At 47.2% G+C, this 24,485-nt stretch overlaps 1 protein-coding gene across 3 annotated transcripts in view; it reads left to right on the forward strand.

Moving 5' to 3' along the window:
- The window catches only part of LOC149365570 (uncharacterized), a 163,682-nt gene that overhangs the window by 68,920 nt on the left and 70,277 nt on the right, over nt 1–24,485 (forward strand). Inside the window, exon 3 of one of the 3 annotated variants that reach the window (XM_089544296.1) lies at nt 17,914–17,961. The exons of the other annotated variants lie outside the window; for them this stretch is intronic. Within the exon in view, the coding sequence (XP_089400422.1) occupies nt 17,914–17,961 (48 nt within the window). The remainder of the gene's footprint in view (nt 1–17,913; nt 17,962–24,485) is intronic. 3 annotated transcript variants of the gene reach the window in all.

Below are 24,485 nucleotides of genomic sequence, written 5' to 3' on the forward strand. Positions count from 1 at the left end.
AACAATTAACACGGTAAAAGTAACAATCGTTAAAAAGGGAAACTGAAAGAAAGAACAACAACATGAACCACCACCGGCCAAGCAATGAAGACGGTAAAACAACTAAAAGTCTTTAAAAGACAGAGGAGCAAAGTTCCGCATAAGGTCAACAAACAAAACAACGCAAAATAAAACACTATAAGGAGAGATGCAGGAAAAACCGTTTGTCAGGATGTCTAGCAGTTAAAACGCAAGAATCGCGTCCGTTCAAGAAAGGACCTTTCTTTCTCCTGTAAACAGACAGATGAGCTGCTGATGCACTCGTCCCCAGCCTTTTCAATCAAAAAACCTTCAATAATCTCCCTTTCTATTCTACTCCTTGCGGTCGCCAGAAACTTGGTGTCTGAAAACATAGGTCGACAATCGTGACGGGGTTGGTTACAGTGTAGTGCCATGTGGCTCCCAGACTTGTTTTTTACGTTCAGGAAGTGTTCGCTTGCTCTGTCATTGAAGCAGCGTCCGGTCTGGCCGATGTATACTTTTCCACAAGTGAGGGGAATCTGGTAGACAACTGCGGATCGACATTGGTTGTCTACCAGATTCCCCTCACTTGTGGAAAAGTATACATCGGCCAGACCGGACGCTGCTTCAATGACAGAGCAAGCGAACACTTCCTGAACGTAAAAAACAAGTCTGGGAGCCACATGGCACTACACTGTAACCAACCCCGTCACGATTGTCGACCTATGTTTTCAGACACCAAGTTTCTGGCGACCGCAAGGAGTAGAATAGAAAGGGAGATTATTGAAGGTTTTTTGATTGAAAAGGCTGGGGACGAGTGCATCAGCAGCTCATCTGTCTGTTTACAGGAGAAAGAAAGGTCCTTTCTTGAACGGACGCGATTCTTGCGTTTTAACTGCTAGACATCCTGACAAACGGTTTTTCCTGCATCTCTCCTTATAGTGTTTTATTTTGCGTTGTTTTGTTTGTTGACCTTATGCGGAACTTTGCTCCTCTGTCTTTTAAAGACTTTTAGTTGTTTTACCGTCTTCATTGCTTGGCCGGTGGTGGTTCATGTTGTTGTTCTTTCTTTCAGTTTCCCTTTTTAACGATTGTTACTTTTACCGTGTTAATTGTTGGTGTCGGTTTCTTGTTTTCGCTTTTAGCCTGCTGACTGTGCCTATTGCCTAGCAACTTTTACTTTTTTCATCGCCATTTTGCTCATGCTTTTCTCATGCTTTTACGCCTTCTCGCTCTCTTGAATGTTTTTTACGTAGCCCAAAGATTCCGCTTTGCTTTGAAGTACTCATTTTCTTGCCTATCTGAGCTGCAGTTGTCATTGGCTGTAGCTGGTCCATGCACATCTTTGTATCTGTTAGTCCCTTTATCATTAGCTTGGTATTGCTATATTTTTTGATAGTGCATGCACGTTTTATGAGTTCTGTCGAGCTGTGTGATGACTCCCCAAACGTGTGAAGCGTTCCTTCGCTGTGTCCCGTGGCTGACAGTGCATCACGTGGTCCAGGAAATAGTATAAATCTGTGCTGGTTTTTCACGCAATAAAGAGTTGGTAGTCAGCGCCCGTCCTGTGTTTTTCGTGTTCCTTCTGTCCTTGTTCCGTAGCGCTGTTTGTGAATCTGTTTATTAAGCATGAACCAACTAGCCCACACCAGAATCCTCTTAGAACCAATAATATCAAGAACGCAGTAAACAACGTAACGTTCTCTAGTTCAAAAAGGGCAGCAGCTTCTTTATATTACATGTATACAAAGTACAAAAATAGCAGAAAAGACAACGGATGCCTAGCAGGAATCGAGCTGACGGCCTCTTATGAATATACCTGGGACACTGTCATCAGGCTATATACGAAAGAGCATTCCGCCCCCCCCCCCCCCCCCTCCCCCTAACTGCTTGCAACTTTCATGTGCGTGCTTACGGTGGTATGTGATGATTCGATGAAGGCTAAATTCTAGAGGCCCGTGTACTGCGCGATGTCGGTGCACGTTAAAGAACCCCAGGTGGTCGAAATATCCGGAGCCCTTCACTACGGCGTCCGTCGTAGCCTGAGCCGCTTTGGGACGATAAACCCACTATAAACTATAAACAATTACTATTAAGATGTTGATGACGATGATGTTGTGGCTTAGCTTTAAGAGTAAGCATCAATCTTGTCCTTAGTGGAGCTCGTGTAACATCAAATAATGCCTCCGCACGTGATGCGTGCGGGATCTTCTAGCTCTCGAGAACACAGCTGACTTAAATGCTGCCTCGCGATTGCTATCATTGGTAATAATATTTTCAAGCAGTAGGCCTCCTTGTGCGCCTGGCTCTGAAAACTAATCTATTTCATCATCGGTGCCCCATCTTCCAGGAAAATTTCTAAGCAACCGCGGAAAACTGCGTGCTGAGCGAACTCCAGTAAATACACTTTAAAAATACTCAAGAGTGTGCGCAGTACTGTTCGAACTGGGAAAAAAGCTCATTTTGCACAGCTTACTTTATTTCTGTTCCCGCCTCGGGGAATGGGAGGTTCGCTTTCAGAGCAAACAGAGATTTCGAGGTACGTGTCTCGCGTACTGGATTAGCGGTGAGGTGCGTGCTAGAGATAGGAGTTTTCCAAGTAGATCCCCGTCTGCGGCATGGCCCGAGGCAGTGATTGCCGTCACTCCGTTTTACTTGGATACACGGCCCCACCGCTCTTTCTTGGGCTGAGAAACGAAACAAAGCGCTAAGAATACTAGCCAGGTGTAAACCTGGATCCAGTTTAAGTTTTTATACACATGAATTCTTTCTCGATGATTATCGATGGCCTTAAGGTAAGCCGGCATTTGATCAAAACTTAGCTTATAGGCGGTAACTTATAGCTTGCCAGTAAGGAACTTAAAATGAGCTTGCTTCTGAAGTAGTGTTGATCAGCGGCAGATATCAGGTGCAGCAAGAAAAATGTGTTTAAGGGACGAAGGTTAATGTTTTCTGTTTTTCCTTCTGCAAGCTTTCAATCACCTGAGTCTTACTGACTAATCGATGTAAGACTTGAGCGAAGTTTCAAGTCCGAGTGATTTGAACTGATAGACTGTGCAGTTTGTATTACCTATTAAAGCTACCAGTGTGACGCAGTTACAGCTTTTTAATCTTTCACTCAGTCTAATTTAGCCGCCGCGGTGGCTCAGTGGTTATGGTGCTCGGCTGCTGACCCGAAAGACGCGGGTTCGATACCGGCCGCGGCGGTTGAATTTCTTTGGAGGAGAAATTCTAGAGGCCCGTGTACTGTGCGATGTCAGTGCACGTTAAAGAACCCCAAGTGGTCGAAATTTCCGGAGCCCTTCACTACGGCGTCTCTCATAGCCTTAGTAGCTTTGGGACGTTAAACCCCATAAACCAAACCAAACCAATCTAATTTAGGGCAATGAAACGCTCAGTAGTGCGCGGGAACTTTCCAGCCTGAGCTGAAAGAAACCTGAGTCGAAAAACCTGGCGCACGGTCGATGCAGGTATTCCGACACGACGGCCCGATCCGCTTGTCTTCGTGTGACATCTGAGCCCACTAATAGATTATTGTGTGATGGTGATGTGCCGATGACCAATCGAATGCTCAGTAATGTTTCCCGGTAGATGTCTGTTGTCAGTCATTGCGTCGCAACGACTTGACCCTTTATTGATAACGGATGTACGTAATATATGTCGCGTGTAATAAAGTTTTCTCACCCTAGAACATGTTTGCCCTCTTCACCGCTAAAAAAAAAGCAAAATATGAAAATATTGAAACATGTACAGGTATGAACTAATTTCCTTTCCAGTGGTAGGTTGGGGGCGTGGAACTGTGTAGGTGTGAGTTAGTCATGTGGAAACTTACACTGGAACTTTCGCTCTGCCCCTTATCGTCATTCACCGTAGAATTCCTCCGTCGTCCTCGGCACAGTCCTCCATGTCAGAATAACGCCCATTGGTCTGAAATCCCACCTTTTCTTTACTAATCTAATGCGCCGTTATGCCCATCTTCCTAATCGAGGTGTTGATCTGCAGAGAATGCCGTGACAGAGGTGGGATGCGGGAAAGGTGCCTTGTCGATAGGCATCTGCTTAAACTTCTATTCCCTCTACACTAGTGTATACTCTTCGTCAAACAAATTTTAGCAGGCAGTTTTTTAAAAGTTGTCACGGGCGTTACTACTGTCGCAGACTTCGCACCTCAATGTTATGTTCGCGCACTCGTGCTTTCACGGTTCAGGCGCATTTGTCATATTTGCAAGTAGCTACGAAATGTGGCGCTACCTAGCCTCAGATACACTCGCATTGACATCTCGCTTGAAAGAAGCTTTGCTGACGCGGAGCACGTTTCCCTCCGCGTTGCTGTTATGCCGAGACACCTTCCTCGTAGACTCAGACACCAACCGTACTGGATGCTGGATTTAGTTGTATGCGTTTCTTTTCGTCATGTATCGCAGCGAGACTCAGATCAGTGCGTGGCGGGGGGTGAGAGTTGAGGTGTTTTTCGTGTCTCTGCTCTCTCCATTCGCAATGTGGGAGGTTCAGAAAGAAGAGGAAGGGGCGTGGGGGAGCGTTAGGACTCCGGGGGTTGTGGTGTGCGGGGGTCGCACTCAGACAGCGCTACGTTACCTTAGTCTTTCGGTGGCAGCGGTACATGCATATTTGCTGCGTTTTGCTTTTTCTTGCTTCTTTCATTATACCGTCCCTATTCACTCTTGTATGTCCTCCCCTCTTCATTCGACGCCGCTGACAGCAAGGTCTGACATCGACTCACCTCTCTCAGGTGTGCAAGTTCTCACAGCATTCCCTGCTCAGGCAGAGGTTGCTCTCTCCGTTGAAAGCAAGGACCAGGAAGATGGCATTCCTATACCTCTTCTTCGGGGTTCCCTGAATTCCACTTCCTTGTCTCTAGTTTATCTCTTTCCAGCGAACACTGTAACAGGGTCTCGTGCTGGCGTAGCGGAGAGTTCGGATGGAGCTGGTTGGATAGCGTTGCACTACGGCATAGGGCTGGCGGAAGTTTTTGCTTGTAAAGCGTTGGGCCTACGCACGAGTAACGGGCTTCTTATGTGTCTTGTATTTTTTATTTCTTTTTTTCTTTTTTCGTTCTTTGTTATCGACGACACCTAGATATAGCAGTTCAGAAAGCTGCTTTGAGACCGCCAGAGCTGTTTTGCCGTGCTTAGAATATCTCGAGAGTCTCCCTCTTCGGCAGCCTTAAAAAATATCGGCAGCAATGAACGCATTAGGTAATGATGAAGTACGATCTAAACGACTGTAGACTTTTAAAACAACACTTTGCCGTCGTTCCCATGACCACTGAGGACAGAGAAATTACGATGTTAGACAACAGTTTGATACAAGCTTTATTTGCTCAGCAATGAAATGCCGCTGTAACTCTATAGCATGTTGGGTGGAGCAGCATTTTCGTGACTGCTTGAAAGTGTCGCTGACAAAAGGATGCAAGCATGGATTTGTTACTTAGTCTAGCGGATGCTAAAGGGCTCTATAAGTATGAGCTTGTTACAAGCTAGAGAACAAGAAAGCTTTCCAAGCACCTCAAAACAGGACTGCAAGTTGCTTTTGCGCCTGTAATTTACGAGTATCGGCCACTCATGCATATCAACTTAGGGCTATAGCGGTTTTTGCAATGACGTCTTCCAGTGTCCCTACTTTTCTCAACACCGCAATATATGACTCGTTCTCCTTGCTTTCGAGCCGAAGGTGGGGGATTCGGTTACAGATAACATCACTTGTTCACTGGCAGTAAATACACAAGAACAACGGTTTGTGTACACCGATTTCGTGCTGTCAGATGCACCGAGCTATCGTCGTCAACTTGACGAATGTGCTGCGTTCCGTTTGTGGGCGCGCACGTGGCTTTTTCAGCGTGTACGTCACTTCACCCTTACAGCCGTCCTGGTGAATTACCAGGTTAACTTCTCCAGTTTTCTTCAACGAGCGACTGCTCAACCTCTTATCCGTCTTCGCAGCACCCTTACGCTCTAAGACCGTTGTATACGAATGAAATCTATAAACATTGCAATGTCTACTTTTGTACCTGACGACGAACATGTTTTTGAGCGAATCTTTCCATACGTCAATTCGATAAGCTTCGTGGAATTTCCCTGAGCTTACTCTCTAAATATGTCACATCAAACTACAAGTCAGTCAGGAGGACGAAAAACAAGCGTGAAACTGCTTGAGGCCCAAGCCTGGTGTACTCACTTCGTCCTTTTTTCCCAACAAAAAAGAAGAAAAGCTAGCAAAGAGAACTAACTCCAGCCGTGGCTCTAGCCGGCACGACCTCCTCCCTTTGTGCCCCGAAAAAGGCGCGAAATGTACAGCGCCTTCTCAATCGGCGCGCGGCCGCCGGCGCTAACGAACTCCCCGAAGGCTGTGTGTAAGGAATCAGGACCGTCGTCGCCGTTCGACGGGCTGAACCAGTGGCGCTAGGGGCGTGCTAGCCTCCGTCTAGCGGGGCGGGTGGCATCAGTCGCGCAGGCAGAGAGAAAGGATTCCACAAACGGAGAGAAGGTAACGGAGGCGGCAACGAAGAAACGTTCGCAGCGCCCTCGACCGGAAAGCGAGAGCCGGCGCCGCGGCTAACCGGATTAACAGCCGCCGCTCCAGCGCTCCTGCGCCGCCTGGCGGTGTATAAACGACACCCTACACTGCAACCCTGTGCGTGTGTGCTTGCGTGCGTACATTTATATTCGAGCGCCGATTGCTGAAGCGACGGAGAGCTGGAGTAAAGGAGTATTTATACGCACTGTTCGTAAGAAAGACAGCCAGGATGTCGGGAGTAGGGGGCGCTGGGAGCGCTGGAAAGGTTTTGGAGCAGGGTGGCAGGAGCTGAGTCCCCGGGCTGAGTAAAAGATCAACACGCAGGCCGTGTCGTGCGAATTGCGAGCCGAAAGCGTTGACGGCGATCCTTGATTCTTGATCTCCGCTCCCGGCTTTCGCCTTGGTTGTTCACTCTCTGCCTCCGTTTCTGTCGCTCGAAATTGAGAGAGTGAGGGGGCCGCCGCTTTGGAGTGATTTCTCTGAACGCGGCTGGAGTTGGACATTTAGCCCCGGGCTGTGAAACTCTCGAGAGTTGTCGAGAGCTTGACCGTGTACTGCGTGGACACTGGGCAGATAATAATAGACACACGAAATGCCATGTTCGGGAAGGAGGCATAGTAAGGTTGCGAGGAGACGGTAATAGCGTTAGCACGATGGCAGCAATTAAAAACCATGCGACGCATAGATTTCGCCGCTTTGAATGTTGATTGATTGATGAATTAATTGGTTTATTAATGCGATATTATTAGAAGCATCACGGAACCAGAATGCGTAGTCGGTCATGAAATTTTCCCATTGATTGTAGAGAGGTGATGTCACCAGACCGGAAGTGACGACACTTCCAGCAAAGGTAGGATTGGTATGCTATCACTTTACGAACACATATTGTGATTAGCGACCCCAGTAATTTTTTGATTGATTGATTGATTGACTGGTTGACTGATTGGTTAATTGAGAGACATACATTAATTGCTGGAACTCTATGTCGAAGATGTTTATGCTGTCCAATTTGCAATTTTACTCTTATCTCTATGTTAGAGATGCACGCCTATTCTTAAAGGGACACTGAGGAGAAATTGAAGTTGTCTTGTATCGTTAGAATACCGGTTCCTAAACACAAAAACGCGACTCTTGCTCTTGCTGAAAACAAAGTTCTTGTAAGGTGGAAAAGAGCGAGAACTAAAATACAGGTATTGACGCCGCTGGCCAATCTCGCAAGTACAAGCGTGATGAGGAAATAGGAGAAAAGACACAGATCTCTGAGGCTGACATAGGTGCATGAAGGTTACGTGGTTGATTGATATTTTAGTGTGTAAGTTTTGTTTTTCAAACACCCAGTGCACTTTTTTCACACAAGGGAGACGGAAAAAGGACAACCTGAATGTTGGAAGTAAAAGAAAGCCTGCAATTGGCGGCGCAACAGGCGGCGGCGCAACGGAGCAGCAGAGCACCTTCAAGTGCCTAAGTGCTCCTTGGACGAAGTTCGAGCAACAGCACGCAACTGCGACAAGGAAAAATAGCTGTGTATAGCCAATGTTCAACGCGCCTCCACGTTAGCAAACGCACCGCTCGGCGTGTTCGCTTCGGCAACGTACCAAGACGCTGGACTGCATAACCAGCCCTACGAGGACTATTATTGCGGAATTTAAATATGCGCGCACGTACCAGTCGCTACACATCAGTCGTGACTGTGAATCGGTGGTGACAGCGACGCTGCCTTCTCCTCGGCGCTAGGACTTTCTTGCCAGACCCGCCGCCTCAGCCCTCAATCCCACCGCACGCTGTGTGGGGTTCAGGTCGCTGAATGCAGGCTACACTTCTTTGCGAGAACTTCGTGGTCATAATCGGGAAAGGGATCCATCGTAACGTTGGTGCAAACATAAACGAAGCGACGACGACTGATAGAGGCCCTTAACGTCCGGCCGGCGGAAGCTTTCATTTCGGCGGGAGCGCAGCGCTCGGCACCAGCAATCGCGGAGTCCTCGGTTATGTTTCCGCCGCTCCACGTCGCTGTTCTCCTATTTCGCCTTCAGAGAGTCCTGAATTTGAATCGCGGCGGCGGGAAAAAGGTTTTATTCTTCGAATCCAAATCTCTTAGCAATAAGTGCACCTTTCGCTGTCCGACAAGCGGCAACAAAGCTATAAAAGGCGGAACTATCTGATTTTACTAACAAAGAAAATTGGATAGCATAGTCTTCAGTGTTCCTTTAAAGCAGTATTGTGAGTGCATGCATCAGCGAAAAGTGGAAACGCATGGTGGTTCATGTTTTACTTCTGATTTATTGGTTTGGTTTATTGGGGTGCAACGTCCCAAAGCGACTCAGGCTATGAGGGACGCCATAGTGGTGGGCTCCGGAAATTTCGACCACCTGGGGTTCTTTAACGTGCACTGATATCGCACAGTACACGGGCCTGTAGAATTTTGCCTCCATCGAAAATCGGCCGCCGCGTATTTTACTTCTAGATCGGTCATAAAAAAAAATAGCACTTCTTTTACGGCTCATCCTGTCTGTGCTATCTGAGGAAAATGTCGTTGAGGCTGTAGGCTATACCGACAATAATCTTCGCTGGTAGTCCTTTCAATACAGAGGCACGTTGTCAGTTTATTTTTTTGGTATTCAAGCTATTCCTGTCCTGATTAATGCTTTGCCCTTTTCTGTGCTGCAGTTGCAAAGCTAATGCGGTTCAGCTAAAAGCTCAACTGTCTGCGTCAGTCCACCTTTTTTTTCTTAGTTCGATTAATTGACGTTAAATACTCCGGCCAAGTGTCTTCTCACGAAGAAAATATTGCCAGCTTTCCTTGATCAAGTGGTAGGACTTGATGAGAGCGGACAGAACAAAAGGTGTACGAACCTTTTGTTCGCGGTCGAGACCCAACCTGCGATTCTCTTACTCATAAAATTCTCTTTCCGGTATATGCTCTACTGCAATCCGGCCTCTAAGAGAACTAAGAGCACTCTCGCTTCCTGTGGAGAACAACGCTTCATAGACGAATTTTATTCACCGCTGTTTATTTCTGTTACAACTTTTTTTTACTTTATCAATGGCTGGTGTTGCCGGCGGGGCTCAACAGAATCGCACTGGCGTATTGTCATTTCGTAGAACGGGGTGAGTATCTCAAACGGCGCTGCCACCTGAATCCGTTCTCAGCTCTCCGTGAACGCGTCGCTCCCTCAGGCCGACAGAGCGGTGGGCGCAATTAGGACGATCCATCTCCTACACGTTCGCAGCGCGAACAATGAACGGACTTCGACGAGAGGCTCAACTCCGGAAACGATGGAAAGAAAACAAGAAAAAGGAATGAAGAGAGAAAGAAGAAAAAAGAAAGCTCATTGCTTTTTCACGCTCATTTACTCCTCTCTCACTTTTTTATTTTATTTTTGTATGCGTATGTGTACGTGAGAATATCAGAGTACGGTTGAAGCGAAAGGGTCAAAGAAGGAGGGGGTCTGCTGAGAGCACGAGTAGGGTAAGAGGGTTCAGGAGGGGTGCGAATGAGGTGAGGAGAAGAGGGTGACCGGTTAAGAAATATGGTGCGTCTTTTCGCCGCTTTGAAAAGGGAATTAGAATAGGCGCCGAAGAAAAACTTTTCCTCTAGCGAACCTCTTTCTCTCTCTCTTCTTCCTCTCCGTCTCGTTCACTCCGTTCGCTCTGTGTCTCCCTCATATCTTCCGGTTTACTGCACTGTTTATTTGTCTTTCCTTGATACCGGGGGATACCTCTTCCCCTTTTTCCTTCCCTGTTCCCTAAATGCCCGCGTGCGCGCCATCTCGTTGACACCGACGCGATCTACGTCGCTGTGGTGGAGTGCGTGCTGTGGAAAAGAAGACTCGTTGCCCCCTGCCCAAAGCTTTTCTTTTATTTTTTTTTATCTCCAGTGTTTCTCGATCGGCGCGCAGTCGTCAGTTTTGTCGGGGTTGGGAGGTTGAGCAAAAAGGGAGCGTTAAACGACGCTAGAAGAAATAAATAAAATAGGAAAAATAGGTGTAAAGTTGATGGGATGATGGGGAGTAAAGGGCTTCCTTCAGCGCAGGGCAAGGCAGAGGAGCGTGGTGGGGGGGGGGGGGGGGGGGGGATTGCAGAAGGAAAGAGGGAGTGTGCTTTGAAGGGTTGCGCTCATCAGCAGTCCATTTATTTCCGAATGAGCGCCTGCGATTTCGTTCGGAGACTTGATGCATATTTATCTGTATTTCACTTTTTTTTGTTAAATCAGTCTCTCTGGCGCTTATGTATGCGTGGCGTCTTTTGTATAGCTACGTAGCTACCGTAGATTAATATATAACCGTGGCGAGAGCTTTCTACGTTAGGGAGAGACGAGTGTTGCGCAAGACAGTTTGAGTGTGTGGGACGCCGATGACACCTCGCGATCGTTGGTTTACGGCTCGACAGAATTTGTCATCTTTGAGTAGACGAAACGAGAGATGTAGCGAACGTAAAAAGTGGGCGCTTTCCTTATCAGCTACGTCAGAGCTGTGCTGTTGTTGCCACGTCCCTTCATATAGATATTTAATTGTTGTTTCTATAATTGCAAACGAAATACTTGTGGAAAGGGCCAGATGTGGTAAGCCTTGTGATCCGCTTCCTGATATTATACCGAGTCGGTGCCTCTACGCACGATACGAACGTCGCTTGAGTACATGCACTTCCGCCGTGAACGCAGGTGAAGGCCAGATGAGGCTGCCTTGCTTGTTTTGTCGAAAAGCACGCAACATTGAACTATGATGATGATGACGATTTTTTTATGGCGCAAGGCCTACTTTGGCCAAAGAGCATAGTGACACAAAATTTTTTTTTTTCACTAGGTTGGTCAAAGACCCACGCCCCAAGCATTTGACCCTGGGCAAGCTGACACTCTGAACAGAAAAAAGTAAAAAGGAAGCAAGTTGTCCTCTAGCGCAGTCCTTTTTATGAAGGGGAGTGCGATAGAGGAGAGCTTATTCCCATTTTACTCCCGTATAGACGTATTCGTATTTAGAATGGAGCACCACGAGAAAGCGTGTATCCATTGCATCACCGGTGGGTACCCGACGGCACTGGGGATTGAATCCCATGCCTCCCGCCTTATAGGCGGAGGCTTAAACGAATAGGCAACCGCTTCGGTGCCAACCAACACTACAGAAAATTTCCCATATTTCGATCGCTTTTGCCACTGAGAGATAGGTGTAAGAGCACTTGCTGCTGGACTAGTTGGTTTTGGTTCATATTTGAATAGGTTTGAATAAGAGAGAAATGTAGAGCAGAAAAAGGAAGGCACACACATCTAACTAAACACATTAGTAAGTGCCCGTCCCGCAATTGTGAGCCATGCTTCACTGATGTGCGCATTCTGGGCAAAAGCAATGACACTACTGCTAGGGAATTGATAAAAGCGTTTTTTATCAAAAAGAAAGGCGACATGTGCGTAAGCGACACATCAGTTGTATTGTTTAACTGTGAAAAGAACTTCCTGGAGCGCGCCTTATTATGTCGTTCTTGATCTCTAGGTGACCCTCCTGCGCATGTGACGACAAGCTTTATAAGTACGTTTCATGCATGCAATAAAATCAGTTGGAAGTTGGCGCTTCGTCCTGTTACCTTCCTATGTGTCTCGTCTGTTTTTTGCGCCTAAACCTATTCAAATATGAGAGATAGATGGAGCGAAAAACGGCGTTTCTTTGTAAATTATGAAGATTTTCATAGGGTCTACATGTTGCACAAGAGATCCACTGGTGAATGAAAAGTTGCAGTCGGTATTGCTGGGGTAGTAATGCTTAGAACAATTAGTACAACTATCCGCGTGCGAACGCCAGCCATTCTCTCATCCAAGAGGTGTCGGGTTGTGCTCAGCATTTGACGACGAAGGAAGGAATCAGAGCTGCGATGAAAATACGGCACTCATGTGTCATATGTTTTGGAACTTGTCGTTGTCAGCGGTGGTAGGAGACAAACTGGACTTGAAATTCTTTTGCGCGCATTTAAATGTAATGCGGGCAGTGATTTCATAACGAACACATAATAATTACTAGCGATGAGTCCTTAGTATTTTGAAACAATGTTTTTCGAAGGTAACTAAAAGTCTGCAAAACCAGTCGGGGTTGTCGTCTAAGATGACATTTCTGACATTTCTTTATTTCAACTTGTAAGAAAACACGGCGGCACTTATATCTCGAGGCAACGCTGGACTTTTTATAATTGTTAAAATTTTTGTCAGCAGGCATATTCCACTGCTTGACTGTGCTTCCTAAACGTTCAGCATGCTATGACAAGTCGCTTTTGCTCCGTGTAACGTAGTTGTGATACGGTCTGATCTTGACTGAGTGCATTGCTGCTGCGCCCTTTACCTTAAGACTCCACAACGAAAATATACGCCCGTTTTTTGACGTCAACCTTCTTTCTGACCTCCTAATCATATCCATGTAGCATCGCCGCGAATGTCTTTTGGTTTGTCCCCTCATTGACGGGGTAAGAGTCCTTTTTTTAAAAAAATAAGATAACAGGCATTGCAGAGTGCAGTAAAACGCTTCAGTTACAACGCAGTAAAACTGCGGAAGAAAAATACATCGCATTGTTTGACAAAACGGCTCAAATAACTGTTGTCCACACCGTGGACCCTGGACTCTAATTAGCGCGCACGTCAAAATGCCACGAAACGGGAAGCGTCGTCGTTGTCCGTCGCGCTGTCGCATTCAAGTTTACACTCTAAACTAGGGGTGTGCGAATATAAAATTTTTCGAATACGAATAGAATACGAATACTTAGTTCCGAATATCGAATCGAATATCGAATAATCAAGGACAGACGCATTTAATCACTACGAAACATTTATTTCAGCATCCAAGATCATCGCAGTTCAACTATAAATGAGCAAATGAACACAAAAGGTGTGTGTGGCTGCACAAAATGTATCAAAATCGAGAATATATTTCTTAGAGGAGTGGAAATACCGCAGAAAATGACTAGTACACAGCATTGATTAAGGCTAGCTTGCCATAAGCAGAAAAGCACGTCGCTGGGATGAACATTAAAAGTTGTCGTGAAGGAAAACCGACTGCTCCACATGGTCAGAGGCCGAAGTCATTCCCTTCGAGCTGAAACGACTTCTCCAGCCACAGAAAATGCCCTCTCACTTGACACTGAAGTGGCAGGTATTGCGAGGTACTTCGTGCGCAGCTCAGACTATACCAGCTTCGCAGGCAAAGCCACAAGGAAGCTCAATAGCACAGTCAGCTACCCATCATGGCCAAACGCTACGCATGGCTCTGGGTGCCGCCATGTTGCAATGTCTATGAACACCGGTGCTCGCAATAGAATAACGGTCAAATCCGAATATTCGCTCGGGATCGAATATTCGAAACAACACGAATACTTGGATTTCGAATCGAATTCGAATAATAATAGTATAATATTCGAATTGTATTCGAAAATTTCGAATATTCGCACACCCCTACTCTAAACATAAATGCGCCTATATGGGAGTAAAAAAGGAGTAAACGATACTCCAGCGCGCTCCCCTTTGTGAAAGGGTGTAGAGGACAACTTCACTCCCCTTTCACTCCTTTCTGTTTGGAGTGTACCATCTTTGACAGAAGTAACGCGAACAAAGCCCAAGTTTGGGCTGGTTGGATAGAGGCTTAGCCCGAGAAAACAAAGCCCTGTCTTGTCCTTGCTTCGTCACCGTAAGCCTGCCTTCAAAATCAGAAGTAACCATGACTGTGTGGTTTTCTTCTCAGTCCTATATTCTAAACACGAATACGTCTTTATGAGAGTATAAAGGGAGTAAACTCTACTCTGGCGCACTCTGTTTTATTTTTAACAGAGAGTGTGTTAGAGAGTTTACTTTCTTTTATAATGAGAGTGTGTCAGACAGTTCACTTCCTTTTATACTCTTTTCTGTTTAGAGTGCGTAGTGGAGCACTGATGGCACCCTTCAAGCTTTAAATCTCTTTACGGTAAGGAGAACCGCTGTCCTCACCTTCAAGAACTTCACACCGTTAGGGAAGCCGTAAGGGCTCTAGTTTACGAGTGAGAAGCAAACCATGCTGCCTAGTTACTTCTGGCAAAGGTGACAATCAAGCTCTTACCTTGCCGTCATTCGATTGCAGTAGTCGCATAACAATAATACGAGTGCGCCGTGTAATGATAATTATTACGATATCTATTTAGTGATAAGTAGCACTAAAAAGGAAGCTTCATCTGTGGTTCATTAGACGAGTGTGAAACGCGCCCTACGGACATCTCAGGCACGTTCGTTATGTCCACGCAGGAGTAAGCCATGTAATGAGCCATAAGCCGTAAGCCACAATCCGCAGGGCAAAGCAAACGCAGACGACAAATGTCGCGCTTACTTCCATGTGTTTAGAAAAGGCTGTAGGTTATAATTTTCAAGTTGCCCCTATTTTCCTTATTTTTTTCTTTTACAGCGACAGCTGTTGAACTCCCGTTACTGTGTTTCGCGTAGTCGTTGTCGTCGTAGTAGTGGCAGTATGTTGTAGTCGTAGGCGTAACAGGTAGATGCATTTCCATGGGAACCAGTCGGAAGGAGGTTGCCGTGGAAGGAGGAGGGCATGACGTGTGTGGAGGAATGCGTAACCATTAGGTGGTTACAACCGGAGGATGGTTTCCGTGGAAAGGGGAGTTTGTCGCGAGGGCGCAGGAATGCGCAACCGGAGGGTGCCTTACACGGGAACCAACCGGAGGTCAGTTACTCTGGAAAGAGGATTCCTGTAGAAGGAGCAGGGTATGACGAGAGAATAGGAAGAGTAACCGGAAGGTGGTTACCAAGGCAGCCTTCCGGAAGGTAGTGACCGAGGAAGGAGGGTATGGCGAGAACGTAAGAAGGCGTAGCCGGTGGTGGTTTCCACGGCAACCAGCCGGAGTGGTTGCCCTGGAAGGAGGAGGAGGAGAGTTACATTGAATGAGATGTGTAACGCGACAGCGTAGGATGACTTAACTAGCGGGTGGCTCCCATGGGAACCGTCCGGAAGTGTGTCACCGTGGATGGGGGAGGACGTGGCGAGAGCGGAGGAATCGTCAACCGGAGAATGGTTACCGTAGGAGGACGAGGGTACGGCGAGAGCACAGGAAAGCTGAACTGGAAGGTGGATACATTCGAAGAAGGAAGGTACGGCGAGAGCTTAGTGTGCATGCGGAGTGTGGTTGCTACGGCAACCACCCTGAGGGTAGTTACTCTGGAAGGAGGAAGGCACGGCGAGAGCGTAGGAATGCTTATCCGGAAGCGGGTTGCCTCGGGGACCTTTCCAAAGGTGTCTATCGTAGACAGAGGAGGGAGGGCATGGCGAGTACGGGGGAATGTGGCGCGGTCCACCTGCGGCAGCTGCTAAAAATGCGCCGCTCGAGGAGTTCATCCATGGCGCCGCGCGCCTAGAGTAGCGGTCTGGAGAGGACAACAGCTAGCCGAAAACTATGCGAGGAAAGCTGAAAACAGGGATCAAGCACTATACAGATAAGAAGTAGGTCTCATATTCTTTACTTCAACATATCGTAAATATGAAAAACCTTAACAGCTGTCGCTGAATCTCGCGTCACACAATGGTAATCGTCTACAATTTTTTGATAATGAACAATTGAGACCTAAGTGTGCAACTCATAGATTAAATGAAGAAAAAAAAAGATTGACAGCGATATTACAAAAAATAGTGGCTTTCTCACAGAGAGGTTTCACGAAGAATGAAAGTGTATCCAATTCACAAACTGTACGCATGGAAACTAAACTGGCAGGAAGTATCATCGAATCTTAAAATCTCGAAAAGCCTATGAGTAGAGCTAGGTGCGACCATGTTTTCGCCGCAGAACACAGCGAAAGTACTTCTGTCCACTAGTCAGCCAAGGTAATAAGACAAAACTTTGCGCCACTTGCTGAAAACATGGCGACCTCTCGGATCCAAACAGGCAGTCTACTAGCGTTGCCACTAACCGACCAGCTCCAATAATGGATGTAAAGAATCCAATGCTTCTGACAAGCGATGCTTCTTGTTGAAAGGCAACATTTAAAGAACTGAAGATGTAGGCTGTGGATCCTCAGTGAAAAACGCGACGACAGTGTCAATAAGTACGCGGCAAAAAAGTCGATTGTTAAGGGCAACGGACTGGATTCTAAGCAAGGGAAGCGTAACAGGGGGCGGCAGAAAGTTTTGTGGACGGATGAGATTAATAAGTTTGCGGGGATGTGGTGGCCGCAGCTGGCACAGGACAGAGTTAATTGGAGAGGTGTGGGAGAGTCCTTTATCCTGCTTCGGGCACAGACGGGCTGATGTTGGAGACGATGATAAAAAGTGATGCCACTAAGGCGTTGAAGTTTTCGACGCGGTCAACTTACAGGAAGACGATTCAGCCACCTGCCAAACTTGACCATAAAAGCCGTTTAACTAATTTAGCCATCTTGTGTATAGTTATGTGGGTTCCAGTTTTAACGCGATATCGTTAAAGGCCCCGTTACCTAGAAGATCCGGCGTCAGCGTTTTCGGCGTTGTGAGGGAAAAATAGCGTGGCGTAGAACCGAAGAAGCAACCTAAGTGGGCAACCTAGGTCACGTGACCTTGTAGCGTCATCACAACCTGCCCACCGGATAGTGAACAAACTGACCACCGTGGCAGGTGGCTGTTAAGTTAGTGACTGATTGCAAAAGGTTGCTCGGGAAGAGCAACCTGGGTCGCACAAGCCCGACCGGCGGCAGCGCCTGCCATCGCAGGGCAGTGGCGCATCCCTTAACCGCTGCACCACTGCGCCAGGAGCGGTATGAGTAATCCAAGGGACTCAGCAATGTGAAGTAGAGAGACCAATTTTGCATAAATCGGCATTAACCCATGAGCTATCGCGTCATACACTTAAGGCGGAGCGCAGGCCGCGGTACGGCGGCGACTGCCTTCACGAAGTTAACGCGCAGATCGTGGAGGAGTATAGTGCCAGCTGTAGCCAGTGGTAGGCAGGTGGGAGTTAAATTAATGATTGGTCGCGAGAGGTTGCTCGGGAAGAACAACATCGGTTGCACAATCCGTACCGACTGTTATCATGCGAACAGCCACCTGTCAGTGCAGTGGCGCGTCGGTTAACCGCTGCGCCACAGCGCTGGTATTGATATAAGGACTCGCCGTGATCTATGAAGGTTAAGTAGGGAATGACCAATTCCGCATATATGGACATTGACTCATTAACGCTTTCGCGTATTAACCTTAAGGCGGAGCCTAAGTGTGCGCTCTAATTTTTACTTCGCGATTGTGGAGGAACTAAAGCCGATAGGTCGCTTTTTTTTTCTCTTCTTCCAAGCCCAAAGCGAGGCGTATTGTTCTTTTATGTTTCTAGCAAGTAGGGCTTGTCTCTCGCGCGGTCTCACTGTGCTAACCGTATCTCCGTTTGTCTGTCTTCTTCTCTGCTTGCCTTCTAGGTACGTACATGAGCGACGTTCATTTGCCGTTTAACTCCTTACCCTTTGGTGAGAAGGACGACATCTCTCTACCTCTCTCTCTATCTATATACCTGCATATCGCTCGGTAGCACCTCGTAGCAGTCACGTGACTCACCGCATGCGCCTGCCCAATGCACCACAGAGCCCGCACCCCCGTGTTCCAGTCATGCTGCTGCTGCTACTGTACACTGCTTACTACACTTGACACCAGTGTTGCCCGCAGCAATGCGAATAGAGAGAATGAGAAAACGCACATGTACGCACTGGTTGAGTAGTGTGCCTTGCCGATGATACTGAAGAAACCGCACACAGCACGCATGCTGTAGCGGCTCACCGCAATGGGCTGCTCGATTTTTGAACTGAATTATGTCCTGAACAGAGTGTGTCTGTGGTGTTTACTGGAGATTCCTTGCGTAGCAGACGGGATGAAAGGAGGTATGTAATCTGACAGGAGATGCGTGCTACAGCGTTGAACGTAATAACCGCAGAACGTTTCTAGTGAACGCGGGAAACCTACAATGTTGTGGAACCATGAGTAGAGGGCAAGCAACGACTAGATGGGGGCTATTTCTCACGTGATTTTCACTGAGCTAAGCAAAGAGTGAAGTGAGCGAATGATTCTGACAGGGCAAGGCAGTGTCAAGCCAACGAATAAAACGTTCGAAAAGAAATAGAGGTGTATCAGTGGACAACGGCTTAGGAGGCGGCGCGTAACGACGCCATCTCACAAGTTAGGTGCCGGCAAGGTGTATAATGATTCGCAGCAAATTAAATACGATCAAATTTTGACAACCATCCGGGGTGGTGCAATGGGTGGCGTTTTAAGACGCGGTTCCAGGTTTTTGTCGAAAGCGCGAAACTGAGGTTAGCGTCTGATAGTCGACGTACGCCGACGATATTTTTCATTGCGCCCTTCGCACGCGACCGCTTGCGCGGCGGCACATGCGTTAACCGGAGGAGCTTTTAATGGGCGTGCAAAATTTATTACCATGAGTGCTGCGGCGAAGGATGACACGCGTTTGAATCTAAGAATGAAAACAGCGAGACCAGATTAACGTCGGCAAGAAGTCTGCATGATTCGCTTAGCGCCAAAACTCCGCCGACACCCTGGTCTGACCAGTCATTTGTGACGCATCATGTTAAGTCTAAGTTCGCTGTACGTATGAAAAAAGAAAGCAGTGAATCTAGCCCTAAAGGCTTGCAATTATTTGTTTGATTACATCACTTTTGTTTCCGACCAATTTTTCACCCGCATTCGAAAATTCTCCGAGGTAACGCGGCGCTCGAAGACGAACAATTGCTTCTGCGTGCTGAGGTCTGGGGCATAATCGCCGTCCCGAAAAGCGTTCAGATGTACTTAAATCGCGACAACGTTGAGCTTGTTCCGTAACGAATGCTTTTTTACATGTCAGAAAGTACCACATCAAAGAAATGTTTACAGGCGAAGCGCCGCGCTGTTTAAGCGACCGCGCGGGCACCGGTCCCGCGCCCGGACTGTTGGGTGCTCCGACGTCGGTACGGCCCCGGGTCCGGAATGCGCGCAGGCGCCGCGAAACCCGGCCCCTCTATCAAGCCCCGCCCCGGGCCCGCCTTGCTGAATCAATGACCAGGCTTGAACAAGCTGGGAAAGTGGGGAGAACGGGGGGAGCACAGCCTATTACACAGGGGCCGGGGAATCCCTTCTCCACAAGCGACGCCACTAGCGGCAGCAGCAGGTAGCAGTGGTACCTTCGCCATCGCCACAGAGTGAGACTCCGCTCTCCTCTCGTCCCGATCCTAGTCGCGGTACTAGAGCTCTCTCCGCTCACTAGCCATGCAAATAGGGACCAGCCTGCCTTAGACCCGCTCCTTTCTTTCCTCAGTCTCCCTTCGCGGCTGCCAGCGAGGGACCGACAGGCCGGACGTTCCCCTCTCTTCCCTACTTCCTTCGTTTCTTCCCCTTTCCTGGAATCGACGGTAGTTTGTCGTTCCCTTCCCTGCCCTCGTCTCCCCCAGTTCTCTTCCCTGATCCCTTCTCTCGTCTGTCGCTTTTGTCGCCAGCTGTACGCTGTCGCTTCCCTTTCCTCCGCACCCTTTTCTCCCTTCCCTCTACCCCTCGGCCCGTTCGCGGCGCCGTGCCCTCCGGCCCGCTAGCTGCCTGCCCGGCTGTCCGGCCGGCTTGGCCAGGTGTGCGCGTGGGGGGCGTGAACGTTTGGAACGCGACGCCCGCTTGTGTTGTGTCCCGCGGTTGCCCCGGGATACGTTTTCTCCGCTACCGAGGAGAGGGGAAAAAAAGGTTGTTTGTAGCTTGGAAATGAGAAACAGAAGAGGAGGAAAAGGGAATTGTGTTTTCGGTACCACGCGTCTGTGCCGAGTGCCGTTTGTCGCTCTGTTCTAGGTGAGCTTTTTCCATGGGTGCCTCTTTTACGTTCGGGACAGTGGGACACAATGGTGGCGTCAGTGAGGATGCAGGGGGAGGAAATGAGAAAGGGTACTTGGAAAGGGAAAGGCATGTATCCGAGGCAAGCGCGTAGAATTGTTCTCTCTGGATATGACCCCTCCGTCCCCGCTCCCATAGTTTCCCTCAGGCATATCTCAGTTGCTCGTTGCTGTTTAATATGCGCTTTGTTATAAGACTCGCATTTTTACATCTCTTGCTGCCTTCGGCTATACGCGAGAAGCGCCTTTTTGTCATCGCTTTCAAATAATAAAAAGAGAACGGGAAAGTAAGAACCGTAAGACTGGATCTCCACATTCGGTGCACCCAACTGTCTTGATTTTATGATTCTTCTGTCTTTTTTCTTCTGTACGCCGCATAAGCAGTGAAATAAACGAAATTATCACTGCCTCAATAAAGATTAGTCAGCCCAGGAATCGGCATTGCTCTTTGCGCGCGTAGCCCCACTCTGACGCGCTACCTTTTGTATGAAAGAACAATGGTTTGGCGGCGTTTATCTCTCTCTCTCTTTCTCTCCTCCTTCATTATCTTTCTGTCAGTTTTAATTTTTTTTCTTTATGGCGCTGTCACGTGTTTGTTTTATAGCGTTTTTCCCTCAAACCGGCGTGCCGTGACGTAGCGAGAACGTTGTCGCTCGAGCGTCAGCGGCTGTGGTAGTGGTGGTGGTGGCGCTGTCGTCGTCATGGCAACAGTTTGCTCAGCCGCGTTCCTGGTTGTTTGAAGAGAAACGATTGCCCACCCCCTCCTTCACCGGCTTGCACGTCAGCCTGGGAAACATGCTTGTTTCGCTTAGCTCGCTATAGAGAAAAAAAAGTCGAAAAGAGAATTGAAAATGAGCATCGAGTAGGAACGCAAAGGAGAAGGGGCTTTTACCACGACTCTGGGTGCGGCAAAACAAAAGACGTTTACTTGTTGCCGAATGTGTCGTTCGTATTTCCGCCGCGCCTGGAAGCAGCTTTAGTTGGGAACGTGACTTTCATTCAAAAAAGCGCCTTGACACCTGTGTGGTCTAGCTACAACGCGTGGTCTGTGTTTTGACGGGTTTCTCAAGTTCTGAGACTGGGAGTACGCCTTCGTTTTCTGCATTCTATACATGCACAAGAAAAAAAAAAGCGGGTATTTTTATTGCTTTGTCGATATCGCTCTGCAGAGAACGAACCTGCCTTTCCGTTGTCTCACAGGTCTCCACTTGTTTCCCCTGTGATCGGCTGTCTCCCTACAGGGACTTGTCAAACGTTTTGGTTATAAGATGTGAACCTTTCTGTTTTGTTTTGGCAGTTGAAAACATCTCTTTCGATCATTTTTCTGACGGGTACTCAGGTTGAATCTCTTCGTTTTCTGAAGCATGCAGGATTCACGCGGTTGAATTTATTTGGAGGAGAAATGCTAGAGGCCCGTGTACTGTGCGATGTCAGTGAAAGTTAAAGAACCCCAAGTGGCCTAAATTTCCGGAGCCCTTCACTACGGCGTCTCTCATAGCCTTAGTCGCTTTGGGACGTTCAACCCCATAAACCAAACCAAACCAAACTTGGTTATCAGTGGCGTAAAACCGCATTAAAGCTATTGTTGACCAGCTAATGAAAACGGGTATTCTAGCTTATGAAATATGATGACGTCGATGCTGTTTGTACCGTATAATATTGCTCAACGAGTTGTCGTTTAATAAAAACGGAAGAAAAAAAATGCGCAACAAATCGAGTGGACGCGGCACCGGAGCCAGCAGCCACCGTATGCGAGGAACCAAATGAAATGATAAGCTGCGTGTCGGTCCCTCGGGTATTGATTGACAAGCTTTTGCCGTGACTGCAGCACATCGTCCTCCGCTGCTGGTCTTTTACTGCGGCTGCTGCCGCGGCGTGCGACAGGTGCAAAGCGGTGACGCCCCGTCACTGCCTCTACGCAGCTTCTGTTTCCCAGGGGCCTTTTTTGCCACGTGACGCTCTTTTAAGTGGTGGATACAGGCAGCAGCGATGCTGAAAGGTACAATTTATTAGAATAAAGTCAGCGCTCACTCCGGAAGTTGGAACGAAAGGCCTGCCATTTTTTTTCTATCCAGTTTTCCTCGGGATGCTGCATCTACTTATTTTCATGTTCTACGCGAAGTCAATATATTTTTTGCGAATAAATAAATCAAGAAATCTTTTTCTTCAAAACGTAACTGTATGTTCTATACGTGCTGAATTATAACCGCTGCGCAGATTTCGTATTTCTACTTCGTGGTTTTGGGATTTACCAAAGTAGGGTTTCGTAACGTAACAAGGAACAGCTTCCTTGTTTTTACCGAAACAAATTTATTTTTTATATATTTATTTATACAAAATACCTACAGCGCCCCACGGGGGCATTGTTGTAAGGGGAAACATCATAAAAGCAACAGATGAAATACGGTGATTGAGGCAAATGATGCAATATACTAAGAAAACCCATGCACTATGGGAGGAAAGGTAAAAATGAAAATAACGTTGCAGACAGAAAAACAAGCCCGCGACAGACACGGAGAAAATGAAATTCAAAATACCGCACTGTTTTAGCAACACAAAACTAGAACACATTGCACCAGGATAAGAGCTATTACTACACTGATATTATCAGTGATACTAACACTCATTATAACTTAATACATTCATATTAACAGGTGGTTTTGCAAAGCGTTGTAAAGAGATATGGGAGGGGAAGCAGCAATTTGTGCAGGCAGACTGTTTCAATCATGTATTGTTCGTCGGAAAACTATATTTGAATGTGTTAGTTCGGGATAATTTGATGCGAAAGTGCTGATCCGAACGAATCGTTCGACTCACCCAAGTCGTATGAGAGATAGACTTTGCTTGCGGGGTCGTGAAAACTTCAAAAGATCCAGTGATCAGAAAAGGTTAATCCAACCCTCTAATTATGTGTATATCACAAGAGGGGACACAGAGAGAAATTAGTAAACAATGTGTATCTCGCTCCCACGGCGACTTTGCCGGATCAATTGAGGGATGCGCCATGAAGCGCCTCAACAACACACTGAAAAAGTTCCTCCAACATCCAGTGATTCCCTTTCGCACGCACTGGTTAAGCCTGGTTATTCCCCTGCTTCGCACTATTCATCTTCTCAGGATTTCGCCGTATTTTAAACTAAATTTCACGGGTAAGTTAAGTAAAGTACATATTTCTAAAAGAGCTGTACTTTTTTTCCCAATGGAGAAAAAAACGGGGGGAGGGGGGCTATAGGTCTGGTATTCCCGATTGTTTTTGGTTATCTTCTGCGCGTTCAAAACTATGAATTTTCCTTTGTAGAAAAACGCAGTGAACGTTAAGATATACCATTTTAGTGGACTCTGAATTAATTGTTACCTTTCGCAGTTCATCTACGTACACTAGCATTGTATTTTGTTTCAGCCGAAGTCTAGCCGCCGCAGGAAGGACTAAACCGACGATCTCGCGTTTGGCAGCCGCACGCCTCAGTAATCGGCCACGGTGGGTCGGGCGCAGAAAATAGAGGTGTTTTTCTTCTGTTATTTTCGTTCTATTTTCGACACAACGTCATACCAATGAAGTCCATGTATAACTATAGGCTGTGCTATAAATATAAACTCGCCATAATGAAAAATGATGACTCCTTACTTACACTGGCTGGGCTAGAGCAAAGCAGAACTGTGTATGATACCCGCGCAGCAGAGCCTTGGAATGTTAAGAAATGCCGCACAAACTATGGCAAACAAATGTTGCAGCATACCTTACCGACACTTCTGAACCAGTTGTACTGCCACAATAATCTTGATCTATCCAATATTTCTCTGAAAGAATTGCCCCAAATGTTCATGTAGTTTTTTTTCTTCCTATTACCGCTTTGAGTGCACCTGTCAATTTTGCTGTCATTTATTTTCTCCTCCCTGTGTTTGCCTTTATAGGCTCTTTGATCTAATCTAGTTCTTTTTCCTTTATAAGCACAATGTACTGCGTATTGAACGTACATGTCTCATTCTCTGTACCGAACATATTTTACTTACATTTTGTTTGATGTCGTACTCCGCCACCGTCAATGCTGCACAGTAAGGGGAAGCCAGGACCTCTCAAGCTGTCTATACAGCTTTTTCCCTGGCTGTCCTCGCAACACCCAGTTGCGGAAATA

Source organism: Amblyomma mixtum, chromosome 1 (assembly GCF_055824585.1).
Source record: "Amblyomma mixtum isolate Tamu chromosome 1, ASM5582458v1, whole genome shotgun sequence".
Classification (NCBI taxonomy): domain Eukaryota; kingdom Metazoa; phylum Arthropoda; class Arachnida; order Ixodida; family Ixodidae; genus Amblyomma; species Amblyomma mixtum.